The 16,080-nt window shown below is 41.9% G+C and overlaps 1 protein-coding gene across 3 annotated transcripts in view; it reads right to left on the bottom strand.

Annotated features, from left to right (window-relative positions):
- LOC117250035 (nck-associated protein 5-like) overlaps nucleotides 1-16,080 on the bottom strand; it is a 253,092-nt gene that overhangs the window by 206,519 nt on the left and 30,493 nt on the right. For all 3 annotated transcript variants that reach the window (XM_078165590.1, XM_078165589.1, XM_033615986.2), the window contains exon 2: nucleotides 15,785-15,887. In XM_078165590.1, the coding sequence (XP_078021716.1) occupies nucleotides 15,785-15,887 (103 nt within the window). The remainder of the gene's footprint in view (nucleotides 1-15,784; nucleotides 15,888-16,080) is intronic.

The raw sequence follows: 16,080 nt of genomic DNA, 5'->3' as shown, positions 1-16,080 counted from the left end.
CTCTCCTAAAAAAGCCCACCCTGGATCCAGAGGTGTTAGCCAACTATAGACCAATATCTAATCTTCCCTTTATGTCAAAGATCCTTGAGAAAGTAGTCGCAGACCAGCTGTGTGATTTTCTCCAGGATAATAATTTATTTGAGGAATTTCAGTCAGGATTTAGAGTGCATCATAGCACTGAGACAGCTCTAGTTAAAATTACAAATGACCTTCTGATTGCTTCAGACAAAGGACTCGTCTCTGTTCTTGTTTTATTAGATCTTAGTGCGGCGTTTGACACAATTGACCATCAAATTCTACTGCAGAGACTGGATCACTTAATTGGCCTAAAAGGTTCAGCACTAAGCTGGTTTAAATCTTATTTATCTGATCGTTTTCAATTTGTTGACGTTCGTAATGAATCATCCTTACGTACCAAAGTTTGTTTTGGAGTTCCGCAAGGTTCTGTGCTCGGACCAATCCTATTTACTCTATATATGCTTCCTTTAGGTAACATCATTAGAAATCACTCTATAAATTTCCATTGTTATGCGGATGATACTCAGTTGTATTTATCGATGAAGCCAGAAGAAAGTAATCAATTAACTAAACTCCATAACTGCCTTAAAGACATAAAAAAATGGATGAGCACCAATTTCCTGATGTTAAATTCAGACAAAACTGAAGTTATTGTTCTTGGCCCCAAACAACTCAGAGACTCTTTATCTGATGACATAGTTTCTCCAGATGGCATTGCTCTGGCCTCTAGCACTACCGTAAGAAACCTCGGAGTAATATTTGATCAAGATTTGTTTTTTAATTCTCATTTAAAGCAAACCTCACGGACTGCATTTTTTCATCTGCGTAATATTGCGAAAATTAGGCCTATCCTGACCCGAAAAGATGCAGAAAAATTAGTCCACGCTTTTGTTACCTCAAGGCTGGATTACTGTAACTCTCTATTATCAGGTAGCTCTAGTAAGTCCTTAAAAACTCTCCAGCTAATTCAGAATGCAGCAGCTCGTGTACTAACAGGAACTAAGAAACGAGATCATATTTCTCCTGTTTTAGCTTCTCTGCACTGGCTCCCTGTAAAATCCAGAATTGAATTTAAAATCCTACTGTTAACTTATAAAGCTCTAAATGGTCAAGCTCCGTCATATCTTAGAGAGCTCATAGTGCCATATTATCCCACCAGAACACTGCGCTCTGAGAACGCAGGGTTACTCGTGGTCCCTAAAGTCTCCAAAAGCAGATCAGGAGCCAGAGCCTTCAGCTATCAGGCTCCTCTCCTGTGGAATCATCTTCCTGTTACGGTCCGGGAGGCAGACACCGTCTCCACATTTAAGACTAGACTTAAGACTTTCCTCTTTGATAAAGCTTATAGTTAGGGCTGGCTCAGGCTTGCCCTGTACCAGCCCTTAGTTAGGCTGACTTAGGCCTAGTCTGCCGGAGGACCCCCCTATAATACACCGGGCTCCCTCTCTCTCTCTCTCTCTCTCTCTCTCTCACTCTCATCCTATTACTGCATCTTGCTAACTCGGCCATTCTGGATGTCACTAACTCGGCTTCTTCTCCGGAGCCTTTGTGCTCCACTGTCTCTCAGATTAACTCATATCTCAGCGGTGCCTGGACAGTGTGACGTGTGTGGTTGTGCTGCTGCCGTGGTCCTGCCAGATGCCTCCTGCTGCTGCTGCCATCATTAGTCATTAGTCATACTTCTACTGTTATTATACACATATGACTATTGTCACACAAGTATACTGTCAGATATTAATACATACTTTCAACATATTGTACCACAGTAGCCAGAACTATAACTATAATATTATTACTTTCATTAATGTTGTTGTAAGCTACTGTCATTACCTGCATCTCTCTCTCTCTCTCTCTCTCTCTCTCTCTCTCTCTCTCTCTCTGTCTCATTGTGTCATATGGATTACTGTTAATTTATTATGCTGATCTGTTCTGTACGACATCTATTGCACGTCTGTCCGTCCTGGAAGAGGGATCCCTCCTCAGTTGCTCTTCCTGAGGTTTCTACCTTTTTTTTTCCCCGTTAAAGGGGTTTTTTTTTGGGGAGTTTTTCCTTATCCGCTGTGAGGGTCTTAAGGACAGAGGGATGTCGTATGCTGTAAAGCCCTGTGAGGCAAATTGTGATTTGTGATATTGGGCTTTATAAATAAAATTGAATTGAATTGAATTGAATACAGTTGCTTCTTTTAATTAAGGTAGAGTGGGGAAACTATTATGACTTACAGTCACAAGAAAAGTGAATGCATTACTTCATCAGGACAAGTCAGGACCTCTGATCTGATCACGCTTCTTAGTGTGAAGCGATCAGAACTGGCATAATCAAAGCCTTATTCCCAGTGAAATATAAACACCTCATGTTTTTTTAATCTTCTAATCGAGCTGAACAACAACAGATTTACTCTTCAACTGTGTGACTCGCTTATCTTGATAAACTCTCACTCTCACACACCATGGCGTTTGATCCTGTCTGGAGATACCACCAGCAGACAGAGAGGACTGTCTTCTCTTTGTCCCTGCAGACTTCAGGCCCCTCAGAAGGCCTCTGTGTTCCTGGCACAGAGCTCTTTTAAGGGACACCACAGGGTGAATATAAGCGCTAATGTTTGGGAAGCAACGCATGTGACTCCCACCGCACGCAGTAACAAATTCAACTTTGATCTCCATCATGATTGCGAGGAGAGAGTTTGCAACTGGCCCCTCAACTCAAAGGGCACAAAGGACAGTCTCACTGGACGAGGGAAAATGCATGTCCAATTATAAAGAGCTGGCACAATGCCCTCAGCAAGAGGGGACACACAGAAAGCAGAAACTCACTACAAAGTAAAATGCCTCCTCCCTGTTTGGAACAGACCCAAAAGCTTCCTCTTTTATTATCCCACTGACAATTTAGGTATCTTTGATTGAGCAGCGAGCGATAAACCCTCAAAGATAACAACATCAACCTGTGCTCAGCAGGCGAGAGTGCAATTTATGCATTATCATCCCTGAGGCATGTAACGCACACGCAACTTGTGACCAAGGTCAGAGCCTTCAGCGCACATTAGCACAAGTAAGTATGTCATTGGCAGGAAGAGAAGATGGTTCATGCTAAGCTGAGAATAAGCAGGTCAATGTATGGCTTCAATATCACCCAAAGCAAAATGTGGTGATCATTTGGTTTCCTCACCCATGGGCGTTTTATGAGACAGTGGGCCCCTGGGCAAAGATATGCAAAAGGCCCCAGCACCTCTCCTACACAGAAGCAAGACTTAGACTTTGTGATGTTTTTTCCTAATTTTTTGTTGTTGTTTATGTGTCTTTGAGGTAATTTTGTGTCTCTCTAAGGTATGTTTGTGTCTTCTTTGGTCATTTTGCATCTTGTTGGGGTAATTTTGTGTCTTTTTTAGTTGTTTTGTGTTTTTCTGAGATTATTTTGTGTCGCTTTTTGGTTGTTTTGAGCCTTTTTGTAGTTTTTTTGTCTCTTTGTCATTCCTTTTCATCTCTTCAGGTCATTTTCAGTCTCCTCCTTGTCGGTTCATGTTAATTTGATTAACATTCTGCAGGTGAAGGGTAGAGGGCCCCCTTACACTTGGACCATTTAGTAATCCATCCATGCATGCACCTGAAATAAATTTCAAACCTCCAATCAAATCCCTGCAAATGCCAGTAAAGTATATTTCTGACATGTTCAAATGACTTAAGTCTTCACCTTCTTTTGGCCAAAATGTTTCAATCAAGAAAATGAAAGAGGCATTTAACTTCACGCCACGTGATGCCGAGATCCATAAAATATTATTTAACTGCCCTCATAAAAACACGGGCTAGGTATTAACAGGGGACTGCCAAATCTCATTACGTGGAGGCTGGAAAAACAGACGAGTGGCTCATATCAAAACAGCCTCAACAATTATTAAACCAATTTTACAAGCAGATGGAGGCCGCTTAGTCTCATCCACAGCGTGTGGTTGAATATGGGGGAAGCCGTTTGGTTTCGTACTGGAGTCTAGGGAAAAGCCAATGCTGTAATCGCTCCTTGTTGGGCTCATGAGAGAGTTCCCATGAGACAAGAGGAGGAAAAACCTCAGCAAGTGCCCCAGAGTTTGCTGGGTTCCCACACCCTGCGGGCCCTGTGGCTACCCACGCGGTGAGCCCAGGTATGCGTGGTATGTCACCTGCACACTGAGGGAGCTGTCAGAGACCCGGCCGGAGGCTGGTACACCCCTGCTGAGAAACTTGCTTTAAACACTCTAGATGAAGTGTGAGAGAAAGAGCACTCTGGCTGCTCCAAGAAGAGTCTAAAGCTTTTTATGTAACCAGCTCCCATCCAAATTGTCCAATGAGCTTTGGCTTCAGAATGGCACTTTACACCAGCTCCTCAGGAATCAGGCTGACACACTGAGAAGACACAGAGTGAGCACTCGTCCCCTGAGCTTGGCATCCTGTAACACACATGGCGTGAGAATGGGGCCCACGCCGAGGACGACATTGTCAGTGGATTTCTACTGTATAATTACACTCAATTAGTTTGAGCTGCTCAGTAATAATATCAAACCTTGCCGTTTGTCTGCCTGACGATGTGGCAGCCAATCAGATTAGACTGAGCATTTCTTCCCATCCAGCTACAGAGCCTGCTCCCCTGCTAAGTTTTATGTCTCCATTCTGTATTGTAACAACCAGCTGTAATGGGCTGTGGGGGGAGAAGAAGGAGGAAATCCAGCCTTGCCAAGCGGACTCCATGCTGGCTTACCATCTAATTCATTTGCACTTAAATTTAGCATAAACCAAACTAATTTGTCTGTTGTGGAGCTTGTTTCTGGGACAATTTTATTGTCTTACTTTCGCCAGTGGCGAATGGGCCAGGGAAAGAAGTTGCAGCCTGATACAACAGCATGGCAGCAAATCAGCACGTAAAAGACTTTATACGAGGAGGAGGCTTGACAAAAGCCAGGGGGATTTTGCTAAACCCAAATGCTTCGGAGATAAACAGGAAAGCACTACCACATGCTGTTTATTCAATACAACTCACAACTATGCAGCAAGCGTTTAATCAGTAATGTGGAGCACTTGATTATTAACCCTCCCCTGCAGAGTGTTTTCAATTTGGCCTTTTGTTATCAATTATCTCTGAGCATGATTGCACGGCTGCACACATTATAAATGTCGGCGGGGATAAGGGTGTGGAAGAGAAAACAAGGACATGCATTCAGCAATTTAGGCATCCTTGGGTTGATGAGTATTACTTCACGGCTTGAGGAAATGCTTGAAACACCACATCTTGGATGGAAGCACTTTAGTAAATGGAAAAGAGACATTAGCTACAGACAGACCAAGACAAAAATAAGAAGACAAGAGGGTAAGGAGAGGTGCATTTCTGGCAACGATGAGCATCCAGTATGATCTGAGTACATGACGGGACATCATATCCATTCCAACAAGCAAGCCTGAATGTTTAAGTGCATTAAAGGAATAGTTTCAGTTTTTAAAGTGGGGTTTTATGAGGTATTTATCCACAGTCAGTGTATTACCTACAGTAGATGGCAGTCAACACGCCCCCAGTTTGGAGAAGCAGACAGTAGTACCGCCATCGAAGCTGAGCAATGTACTGCTATGGATGGAGGCAGCGATTCCCAATGGGTGAACCACCTCAAATGATGCTGTTGTATCACTCTCCTCTGAGCCAGACTCTATCAAGAAAAATAGTGATTTAACGTTGCTGAACACAGGAGCCGCTGGTCTACCATTGCCTCAATCACTTAGTTTGTTAGTGTTATTGTGTGAATTTGATGTTTTAAGGGGTCAGTTTGGATTCACCACAGTCACACAATATCATTAACAAACTAACTGTTCGAGGCAACGGTAGACCCGCAGCTCCTGTGTTCAGCAAGCTTAAATTACTGTTATTCCCAGTGGAGTTTGATGGCTTTGGCGGGATGCCACCAGAAGAAGAAAGGGCTGTCTGCGGCAAGGTAAAGCATTAAAAAATATTCCAAATGTAACACAAACTTTAACTGATATTGATTTTTTTTTTGTTGATTTTTTTTAGTTGTTGATGTCCCTGTCCACAGCAGTACTTAATTTAGCTTCTACATTGGTACTCCTGTCTGCTTCTTCAAACTGGGGTCGCACCAACCACCATCTACTGTAGGAAATACACTGACTATGGATACTTCATACTGTACAACCCCACCTCAAAAGATTCAAACTCTCCCTCAAAGGTGATTATGCACTACTTCAGACATGCTGATTAGCCAGTTTAGAAAAGCCTTTCATCTCAGGTTGGATTAAGGACGTCTGTGTTGCGCCAAACTTTCCAATAACAACAATCTGTCAGTCAGGCCAGCTGCATATAGGTGAAAAAATAGGCAGAGCTTCAAGCATGTTCTTTTCTCTGCATTCCTACTAATCAAAGCACTCACTAAAAGATGTTGGCTATATGTAGGCTAAATGTATTTTTCAGTTGAATAAGTGAAACCATCAGACTCTTTTAGGGCAAGTTAAATCAGGTCAAGCTAAATCTAGCAACTCACTTGCCTGACCAGGTAAGTGGCCACCAAATATTCTCTGTCAGTGGCCCCATATGGCTACTAAGTTTTCTTAAGTCACTTGTGAGAATTTGATTATATCGAGTTTAAAATGCCCCAGGCACTCAACTGTCAACATGTTGGATATGGCATCAGGGTCAGGATGGTGGGGACATAAAGCTGAGAAAAATGCATTTTTGTCAAAGACGTTTACATTTTTTTTTTTTTTTTTTTTATCATTTTCTCACGTCAGTTTGAATTTTATAAATGAGGGCTGTGGGCATATTTACATTCACACGAGAAGCGAAGAGTGGGCTCCTGAGCAAAAGTCCAGGGATTGTTGGACCCAACCACCACCCCTTCTGTCACGTCGATCTCCCACATTGTTGTTACATACCACACTAAAAGGTGGCTTTTTGCATCTGTGTCTGTCTGACGCTGAAATCACTGACAAAGTGGTGGTTTTTAAAAAGTTGGGAATGAGACTGAAAAATTTGGAAGTATGTATTATAGGTTTTCTACTGCTTCTTGTAATTTTTTTATTGCAGACATGACTGACTCAGGCACAAGGCTGGGAGGGATAGGAAGAGAAGTGGGGCAGAGGCAGGGAAGGGAGAGACATGAAAAGGGGTGAAAAACTTTTAAATTCAAATAAAATAGTTATTAGTTTTCATTCTGTTTATGTCTTTTCATTTATTAAAGTGTCGCAGTTAAGTGAGGCTGTGTCAGGTTGCCTTTTCTGTATTGATTTTACATAAGTTTGTGCCTATCTTTTGGCAACTCAGCCAACTAAAATGTACTTTCAACACCAAATTTAGAAGTTTGGTAGCCAAAAAGGCAAAAACTATTAGCCTCTATCCCTGCTTTGGCAGATTACCCTCCTCAGTCCTGATGTTTTAAATGTTTACCTCAGTAGAAATGTTGTATCAAACCTCTGTAATAGCCTCTACTGTATAGTATAGACCTCTGACAGAGCTTCTGCCATGACCTAGTTAAAGCTGGCTGGCAGCAGCTAGCAACAGCTCACAAACCATCCACGGCCATCGGGCTCACCGTGCGCGTCCCTGCATGACGAAGAGAGTCTCATCCGCAGGCAGGCATCAAATGATAAAAATAAATAGAGGCACAAAATCAACCCAGCAACACAGCTGTTATGTAATGCAAATGCTGCCCCAGTTACTCCCGAGTGCTGCTGTATGTGCTGCAACTCTGGGCCATCCCTGAGCTATATAACCTGATACAGATTAGATGGGAGCCGAGTATGATAATAAAACGCATCAATAAGATGCTGAGAACGCTGACTAAGGGTCCAATTCATTTACAAATGTGTAAGGCCACACATCGAACACACAAACCTATACACAAACACAAAGTCAATTACTTATTCGAATGAACCCTGAAGCTTTAAGCAGCTTTGGCGCAAACACACTCAGGAAAATTCCCCCAAACCTCGCCTGCATACATTTAGGAAACATATGCCGACTCAATGCATTATGCATGTGTGAGGTAGCAGTCCTGACTGACATTCAAGCCCTATGTTCACCAAATTACCCATAGACGATTGATAGAAGCTTTGCATGAAGCCAGTCTATGAAACCCATCCAAAGAAGAGCAGACATAAATATTTTACCTGCTCCTCGGCTGACATATGGTATTTTGTCTTGAGCTTTGTGTGCTAGTGTGAAGTGAAAATCTGTCAGGGGTGTCCCCGGTGGACAATTTCTCTTGTTCATCATCCTAACAGCCCATGAAACATGTGGAATGCCTTGTGAAAGCAGCAAAGCCAAACATTTTCTGTGCGAAACATGAGTGTAATCTACCACAAGCTTGTGACAAAACAGAGTGAGCAGCACTCTGTCAAAACGTTGGCTCACATTGGGTCATCTGCCCAGGTCGTACACTCCAGTTATGTAAAGTGCAGTGTTAGCAGATGAGCCTCTGCGTTATGTTAATATTGGGGGACTGGTCGAAACTGGTTCGCAGGTGACACGAGGGTGGGGCGGGGGGGGGCAGAACATGCCTGGCGTCTGACGGAATGTCAGAGACAGTTTCTTGTGTTTTCTCAGATGCCTGAAAAAATAAATGTATCAGCGGCTCATATCCTCCCAGGAAAAGGAGTGTTTACAGGACTTAGTAGGTTTATCTGTGCCAGGGCTAACAGGGCCAGCAGGACCACGAGGGCCAGAGACATCAAGTCCCCTATCAGCACTGGAAGAATAAAGAACCAGGTTTGAGTTTAGAGACAAACTCCATGGCCCCAAACTGCTCGCTGAACAAAGGCTCATATAGTGCTGACAATAACCAGTAAATACACAGTTTTCATGTCTTTAGATATAAGTAACTTCAAAGCATCCACAATAAATAAATCACATCCACACTGAGTGAGATGATAATGTCTGTGTCATTGATTCAGCATGAATAAATGCTTCTTTAAATCAAACAAAATGGTTTCAATTAAAATGTTATGACAGGAAATCTCTCTTTTATGATGTGTAGAGAATCTACCATTACCATTACAAGTGATATTTCATGCCTTTACTAACACCAAGAAAGACATATGTCTTTACATATATGTATATAGGGCAAGTTTGATATTTTTCAACCTGGACCCTATTTCTCCATATTTTTGTGTTTAAGGGGCTAATGGGAATAACAGTGAAACAGCTATACAGGCTGCAATGTAACCACTCAGGGCATGTTTGCACCGTCACTTTACTTGTTTTTGCCACTGACAGGCTCTAATTGTTATTATAAGTGTCTGACAACATTATGTAACGGATCCCTACAGAGATAGACCTTTTTTTTAAAGAGTAAGTTCCTTTTTGTTCAATCAAAAACAGCCTCAAAATCGCCATCGCCAAACCCACCAGCATGTATAGAGCCAGCATATTTTCACATCTAACTGGATAAATTAAGGGTTTATTTGAACCAAACCAGAGTTGGTGATTGTTGGAACAGTGGAATGATGAACCAAGATGTTTTTTGTGAATTTTAATTGAATAAACATCCTTTGAATAAAGTGTGTTTTACGATAATAAAACTACTGTTTATTTAAATGGAGTCTGGTGGGTTTACTGCCCCAAGCAAGGGAAATCAAGTATCTCGGGGACTTGTTCACGAGTGAGGGTAGAATGGAGTGTGAGATGGATTGTCGTGGTAAGGAGGAAGCTGAGCTAGAAGGCAAAGCTTTCGACTTAATGGTCCATCTACGTTCCAACCCTCACCTATGGTCATGAGCTTTGGGTAGTGACCGAAGAATAAGGTTGTGAATACATAGGGCCAAAATGAGTTTACTCTGAAGGGTGGCTGGGCTCAGCCTTAGAGATAGGGTAAGGAGCTCGGACATCCGGAGGGAGCTCGGAGTAGCTCCTTCGCATCAAAAAGGATCAGTTGAGGTGGTTCGGGCATCTGATCAGGATACCTCCAAGGTGTCTACTGTTAGAGGTGTTCTGGGCACATCCCAATGGTAAGGGGCCCGAGGGCAGACCCTGGAAAGCTGGAAAGCATCACTAGGGACAGGGACGTCTGGAGCTCAGCCTGCTGGCCATGTGACCTGGCTTTGGATATGTATGGAAAGTGGGGTGCGCTGGTGATGGTGATTTCAGAGAAAGGATCCCTACAGAGACAGACTTTTCTATAAAGAATTAGTTCCTTTTTGTTTAACAAAAAACAGTCCCAAAATTGTCATCACCAAACCCACCAGACTCCATTTAAATAAACATTAATTTTAGCGTGTATTGAGCCAGGATATTTTCACATCTAATTGGGTGAATTAAGGGTTTATTTCAAGCAAACCAGAGTGATTGTTGGAACAGTGGAAAAACGAACCAAGATGGCTTTTGCAAGTTTTATTTTGTTTCTGTTGACTTCGAATTAAGTCTGTTTAACAATGACAAAAATATTTTTTTATTTAAATTCTGGTGGGTTTGAAGGTGGCAATTTCAGGGCTGTTTTTGGTTAAACAAAAAGGATCTTACTCTTTAACAAAAAGGTCTATCTCTGTAGGGATCCTTTACATGATGTTGTCAGACACTTAGAATAACATTCTGAGCCTTTCAGTGGCAAAAACAAGCACCTTTAGTGGATGTACATCCGCCAAGTGTCTACATTGCGGCCTGTTTTGCGGCTGCAGACTGCAGCTGTCTCACTTAAGCTAGTTTCACAAAATTGTTGTTCCCATTTGTCACGAAGACACAAAAACATCAGAAAATAGGGTCTAGGTTGAAAAACACTGGTAACAAACTTGTTCTTCAACTTTAAATTTGCTCCTACCAATCACAAAAGCAGCATGCACTCTTCATGGTTGCTCATGCCATGGAATCAAATCTGCACACTGCCACCAGATCTATGCTGGACCTTTACCAAAATGCTCCAGGCTTCCTCATGTCCCACTATTAAAACAACCCGGCACCCTTATGCTCCCGCTGCCCCGAGTGAGAATAAGTTACTGAGGGAGGAAAGAGTGGAGACAAAAAGAAGAAAACGATAAAGTAAGACAAAGAGACAGACTTGAGTAAGGTCGCAAGAGGAGAGAGAGTGAGAGTTAAAGGAGGACAAACATGAGAAAGTCAAATGAGTGTACAAGAGAGGAGGAAGGCGAAAAGAAGGGAAAAAAGGGAAAAAATGCATGCATGGATAGTCGAGTGGACAAATGTGAGCATGTTGAATCATAAACCCATATCACAAATATGACCTACTTTCATTTCCCTCACAGTAAATCAGGTTGCCGTGTATCCAATTAAAGCAATTAAAGCCACAGTAAATCCCATATCAACTAACAACCAGTAATGACAGTGATAGCGTTCGGGAAAGTCTTTATGAATCACACAGTCGTTGGATAAGAAACTGCACAAAAGCAGGTCCACTGTGTAACAGGAAATTACACATTCACAAACCGCTGTGGATAAATTATAAATTATCTCGCCAGTGTCTCGCCTCAATTGCTCTGGTGTTTCTTCTAGATTCACTCTCACAGTTTTTAGGAAATGTTTGACAGTCAGAGGTTTGTCAACATCAAGAACATCAATTTTTGATGTTCTCTGGATCACAGAAGTTATTTTGTGTTTTTTGATATTAAAAATTTAGTTTCTTGGTGTATCTATAGCTACGTTCACATTACTGGGCTTAATGCTCAAATCGGATTTCTTTTTCCAGATCCAATCTTTCTGCCTAGACTGTTCACAATCATGTCTGAAATGACCAACATCCGACATCAGTGTCTCTGCTGTGAAATGCCTCAAATGCAACCAGTAACATCACACAAATGTGTGTTGGAACAACAACAAAAAAACATCACATTTGTGAGCAAGCGTTTGGGGGAAAAAATTAAAGACATAGCAATGCAAGCTCTCATTTACCAAATAATGTGCCGCTGAAGTCCATGGATGTATAGAGACCTTTGCTGTGGTGTCCAAGTGTAGCCATCCAGCTAACCTCCAGTTTAGCCATCTGCTAACTTGAATGGGGTTAAAATGATTTAGTTGTGTATCTCTTCCAGACTGAATGGATCAAATCCTGAAAGTGTAGAGTCATTTCAAGGGGGGTTGTGACACTAATTTTCAGACGTCTCAGTCACAATGTATGTCCACGGCAGGGGTTGGCAACCTGTGGCTCCAGAGTCACATGTGGCTCTCTTCGACAGAAAATTATATAGAAATGAATGACCTTTTTTTTTTTTTACATTTTAGTGTTCATTTCTTGTTGTAGGCCTGAAGTGATTCTTACAGTCTCCAACTGTAAAAATGCATAGCCTATACACATAACATAATGTTTCATTTCATTTAATCAACCAGAGTCTTCCTAGCTAGTTAGCTGTGGATTGCAAATCCGAAAAGGGAAAAGTCTCAGGGGAAAATAGAGAATTTAATAGTGCGTGGACAAATATGTTTGCTTTTATTGGCAATGCTGCAAAGTTAAAGTACCAAATAATCAAAAATAGCCCTCTGCAGAATAGCCATCTTGTGCTAAAACATATGATTAAATGCTCCTTAAGATCTACAGCTACAGAAAATAAATGTGCTGTTAGGTTACATTATGTGGAAGGTTTCCAATGGCAGATTACTATAATAATTTCATTACACAAAACAAAATTCCATGACTTTTTCAAAACTTTCAATGATTTTACTAATTCCATGATCTTTCAAGGCCTGGCTTTTGGCTTTTCCAGGCTTTCCATGACCATGGGAATTCTGGTAAATACCATGGATGTATGGGAAGAACACTCATGAGTTACAATATGACTGTTCTTACAGCGGTTGCATGGTCAGTGATCAACAAATTCTCACTCCGACCTCGTCACATATCGACGTTTGGTCATGGACTTAACTTTAATAGTTGTCCTGCCACCTTTCCCCCTGATGCTGCCAGGCACAGTTAAACGACTGACTGACGACAGTATAACGCTGACTGGCCGCGTATCATGCTGACGTGAAAGGACAGCTTTTTACGACAGTGTCTGGTGTCAGAAGTCACCGACCAAGTGCTGGATTTCGAAGACCTCGGAGTGAGACCAGGTTACTGTGATTGGATTTGTTTTAGTTGTAGGACCAAACATCAATTTGGCCACTATCGCATAGAAAAAAAAAATTCTGTGTTGACACTACTCTGAAAAAATCAGATCTGAGCCACAATGGCTTGTAAGATGAACATAGCCTATGTTACATCAATCTAGTCAGGGATTTCCTACATCTCCTAGAATGCAATTGGAGATCCAGTGACCATGGACAGTTGGATGAAAACAGACACAAACATAATGGATAGATAAACAGATATCTAAAAGGATCTATATGAAATCTGTTCATCAGGGCAGCGCAGGGTTTCCTTTAATCACTGAGGGTCAGTTGCCTGTCAGCAGTGGGTTAACAGGTCATAAAGTCAGGTCAAGTCAATAAAGTCTGTTGACATCTTTCAGCTTCATTAAAGCCCCACAGTCAGTAACATTCACAACAAATTGCACCATAAACAACAAAATGCAGCATATAACTGTATTTTGCCTCATGGTTTATAGTGTATACAGTGTACAGTCTTTTTTTCTGATTAGTTACACTGAGAGACTGCACTCGAAGTGTGTTAGCTATTTCATCTGCAACAAATGTGTCCTAAATGGCTTCAGCATTTCCTATACCAGAATTCTATTTTAAGACTCTTGATGTATTATTTCCTGTGCAGTGACTGCACACTGTATGCACCGAGGGGGAATTAAGCTCCTTCACCATCATGCAGACACATCACAGCAGCCACTATATGTCCGCACTTGACATTCCAAAGAGGCTACTTGTGAGCAGATTCACCTTCAGTTAACCCTGAGCCAAAACAAGTTTCCACTCCTGTGATTCGCGAGAGTGGCGCGGGGTAGAGAGATAAGCTTGTCAGTCACCGGTGGCCACAGCGTGTTTCACAAACAGGCATGGGAGGTTGTTTTTTCTCTCTGCTGCTGCTTGACACGTGGACGTGTGTGGGGGAGTGTGTGTGTTTGTGTGCACTTTTGTTTTAGTGTTAATGCTTGAATCTCTAAACTAAAATGGAAGGAGTCTCTGTCTGTCTGTCTGTCTGTCCTTAAATTTTCTTGACATCCGTTCATCCTATCAACTTCACGCTTGCCGGGTGTATTGCTGAGGACCCAGGGAAGTGCAGTGCCAAGTGCAAGCTCTCAATATCAAAGGCACATATTTACTTGTAGTAAGCATATCACAAAAGCATAAATTTGGTAGTTGATAACAATACCAGATACATTTCATGAATCTTGATACCAAAGTTGATACCATGGCAAAAAAACAAACAAACAATACATCTCATGTACTTAAACATACACTCTTAAATGTAATATAAATTGTATTATTAATCCCTGATGATCCCCCTCCAACACAAAATACTAGACGTTGTGGGTTCATGAGATTTTTGGGGAGGCGAGGAAGCATATTTTTCCTCCTTTGCTGTTATTGTTCAGCACTTGTACTCAACATAGATTTGTATATGGACATGGACGGAGGCTCATACATTTTGTCCATATTTGTGCACAAAACAAAGTAGTACCACTGTAGATATTGTAGCTTAGTTTAAGATGACTGTTGCAGACAACAAAGACATTTTAAAAATGGTGGAACGTAACAAATCTGTGATATAGGCCATGTGTACATGAAACCAATGTGTCTGGTTGCCTGATTCAGCTGTGACTCAGCATAATTGATTCAGGCCAAATCAGCTGGCCCAATTTTGGCTGCAGACTCTGCCATCACTGGGGACACTCAGCACCTCATCATGCTGCTGGCATTCGAAGCATAGCGTAAATACGCAGCACTCACATTACAAAGAATTCATAAACTACACAGGCTTCTGGAAAAAAACTTAATGGCAGACCAGAACACTTGTATGCATATATGCTGTCCTGTCAAGTACAGAAGAATACCATACTGGAGAAAACAAAAACAAATACTGTCATGCTTTCAAAACTTTGGCATCAACCTGGTACCAACATATTAGTTCACATGACTTCCCTAATTAGCAGTACATTACCACCACGAGAAATACACACTGTGAGGTGTATTGAGAGGGGATCTCTCACTCTCTGTTGCTCACTGCAGTACTTTCAGGAATAGATGAAGAAAGAGAGACCGGATATATTACATTGTAACTTTAATAATAAACGCTTTGTTCCCAGTCCTAAGGTAGCAAAGTTTCAAGTGTGAAATTGTTTGGATGGGCAGGTCTTGAGAAAAGTTGCAAGCAGGCCTGAGGCCAAGCACTCTGTCTATTCTGGACACTGTGCTGGTTTTCATAAATGTTAATTTTCTTGTCTGATTGATAGAATACAAAAGTAATCTACTACATTCTGATCATCACTGACTCATCATTGTCTCTCAATTCTAAACACTTGGTTTAAATGGATCTCATTTGCCAGAAAAAAGAAAGTAAAGCATCTTCCCACTGTATAAAGAGAATAAAGAGCGCCAAACAAATGCTTAGTGGGAAGTGCAGTCCAAACAATCAGCAGCAATGACAGCATGGTTCCAAAGACAACATCATAAACAAAAATAGTGACAGGTTCTACAGTTGTGGCCATTGGTTAAATCTAAAGAAATGTGTGTTTACCTGAAATTCTCTGCCAAGCTAAGTATAAGTTAAGTATAAGCAAGAATTTCCTTCTGGGGATGACGTCCTAAGTGCAGCAACAGATCATCAAGACAAAATGAGGCCATTCCACAATGTCTGCTTCCTGACTAAGTGACCATTCTGACAGAGCGTGTGTTAGGTGTGTGTGAGGATTGACTCACCGGCAGGCCGCTGTCAAGAGACAATCTCTTTAACTGCTCTCTCCTCTCCAGGTGTCTGTTCATGTTCCCTCGGCCCCGCAGCGATCCACACACCTGGGAAGCCCTGGAGGGAGGGAAAAGGGGAGGAGTGAGAGGACAGAGGGAGAAAGTCAACAAGGAACACCTCACGTCCGGTGGGTCACGTTTCAGCTGTTAGAGAGGGGCTTTCACCTTTCAAGGAAGATCAGAGTCCAAGTGAAAAGCAGCAGAGGCAGCACTTTCAGACACAGTTACAGTCTTTCTCTTTGAACTAACTG

This window comes from Epinephelus lanceolatus, chromosome 24 (assembly GCF_041903045.1).
Source record: "Epinephelus lanceolatus isolate andai-2023 chromosome 24, ASM4190304v1, whole genome shotgun sequence".
In the NCBI taxonomy this organism is placed as follows: domain Eukaryota; kingdom Metazoa; phylum Chordata; class Actinopteri; order Perciformes; family Serranidae; genus Epinephelus; species Epinephelus lanceolatus.
The sequence above is the reverse complement of the archived record's forward strand: the minus strand, read 5'-3'. Positions and strand labels throughout refer to the sequence as shown.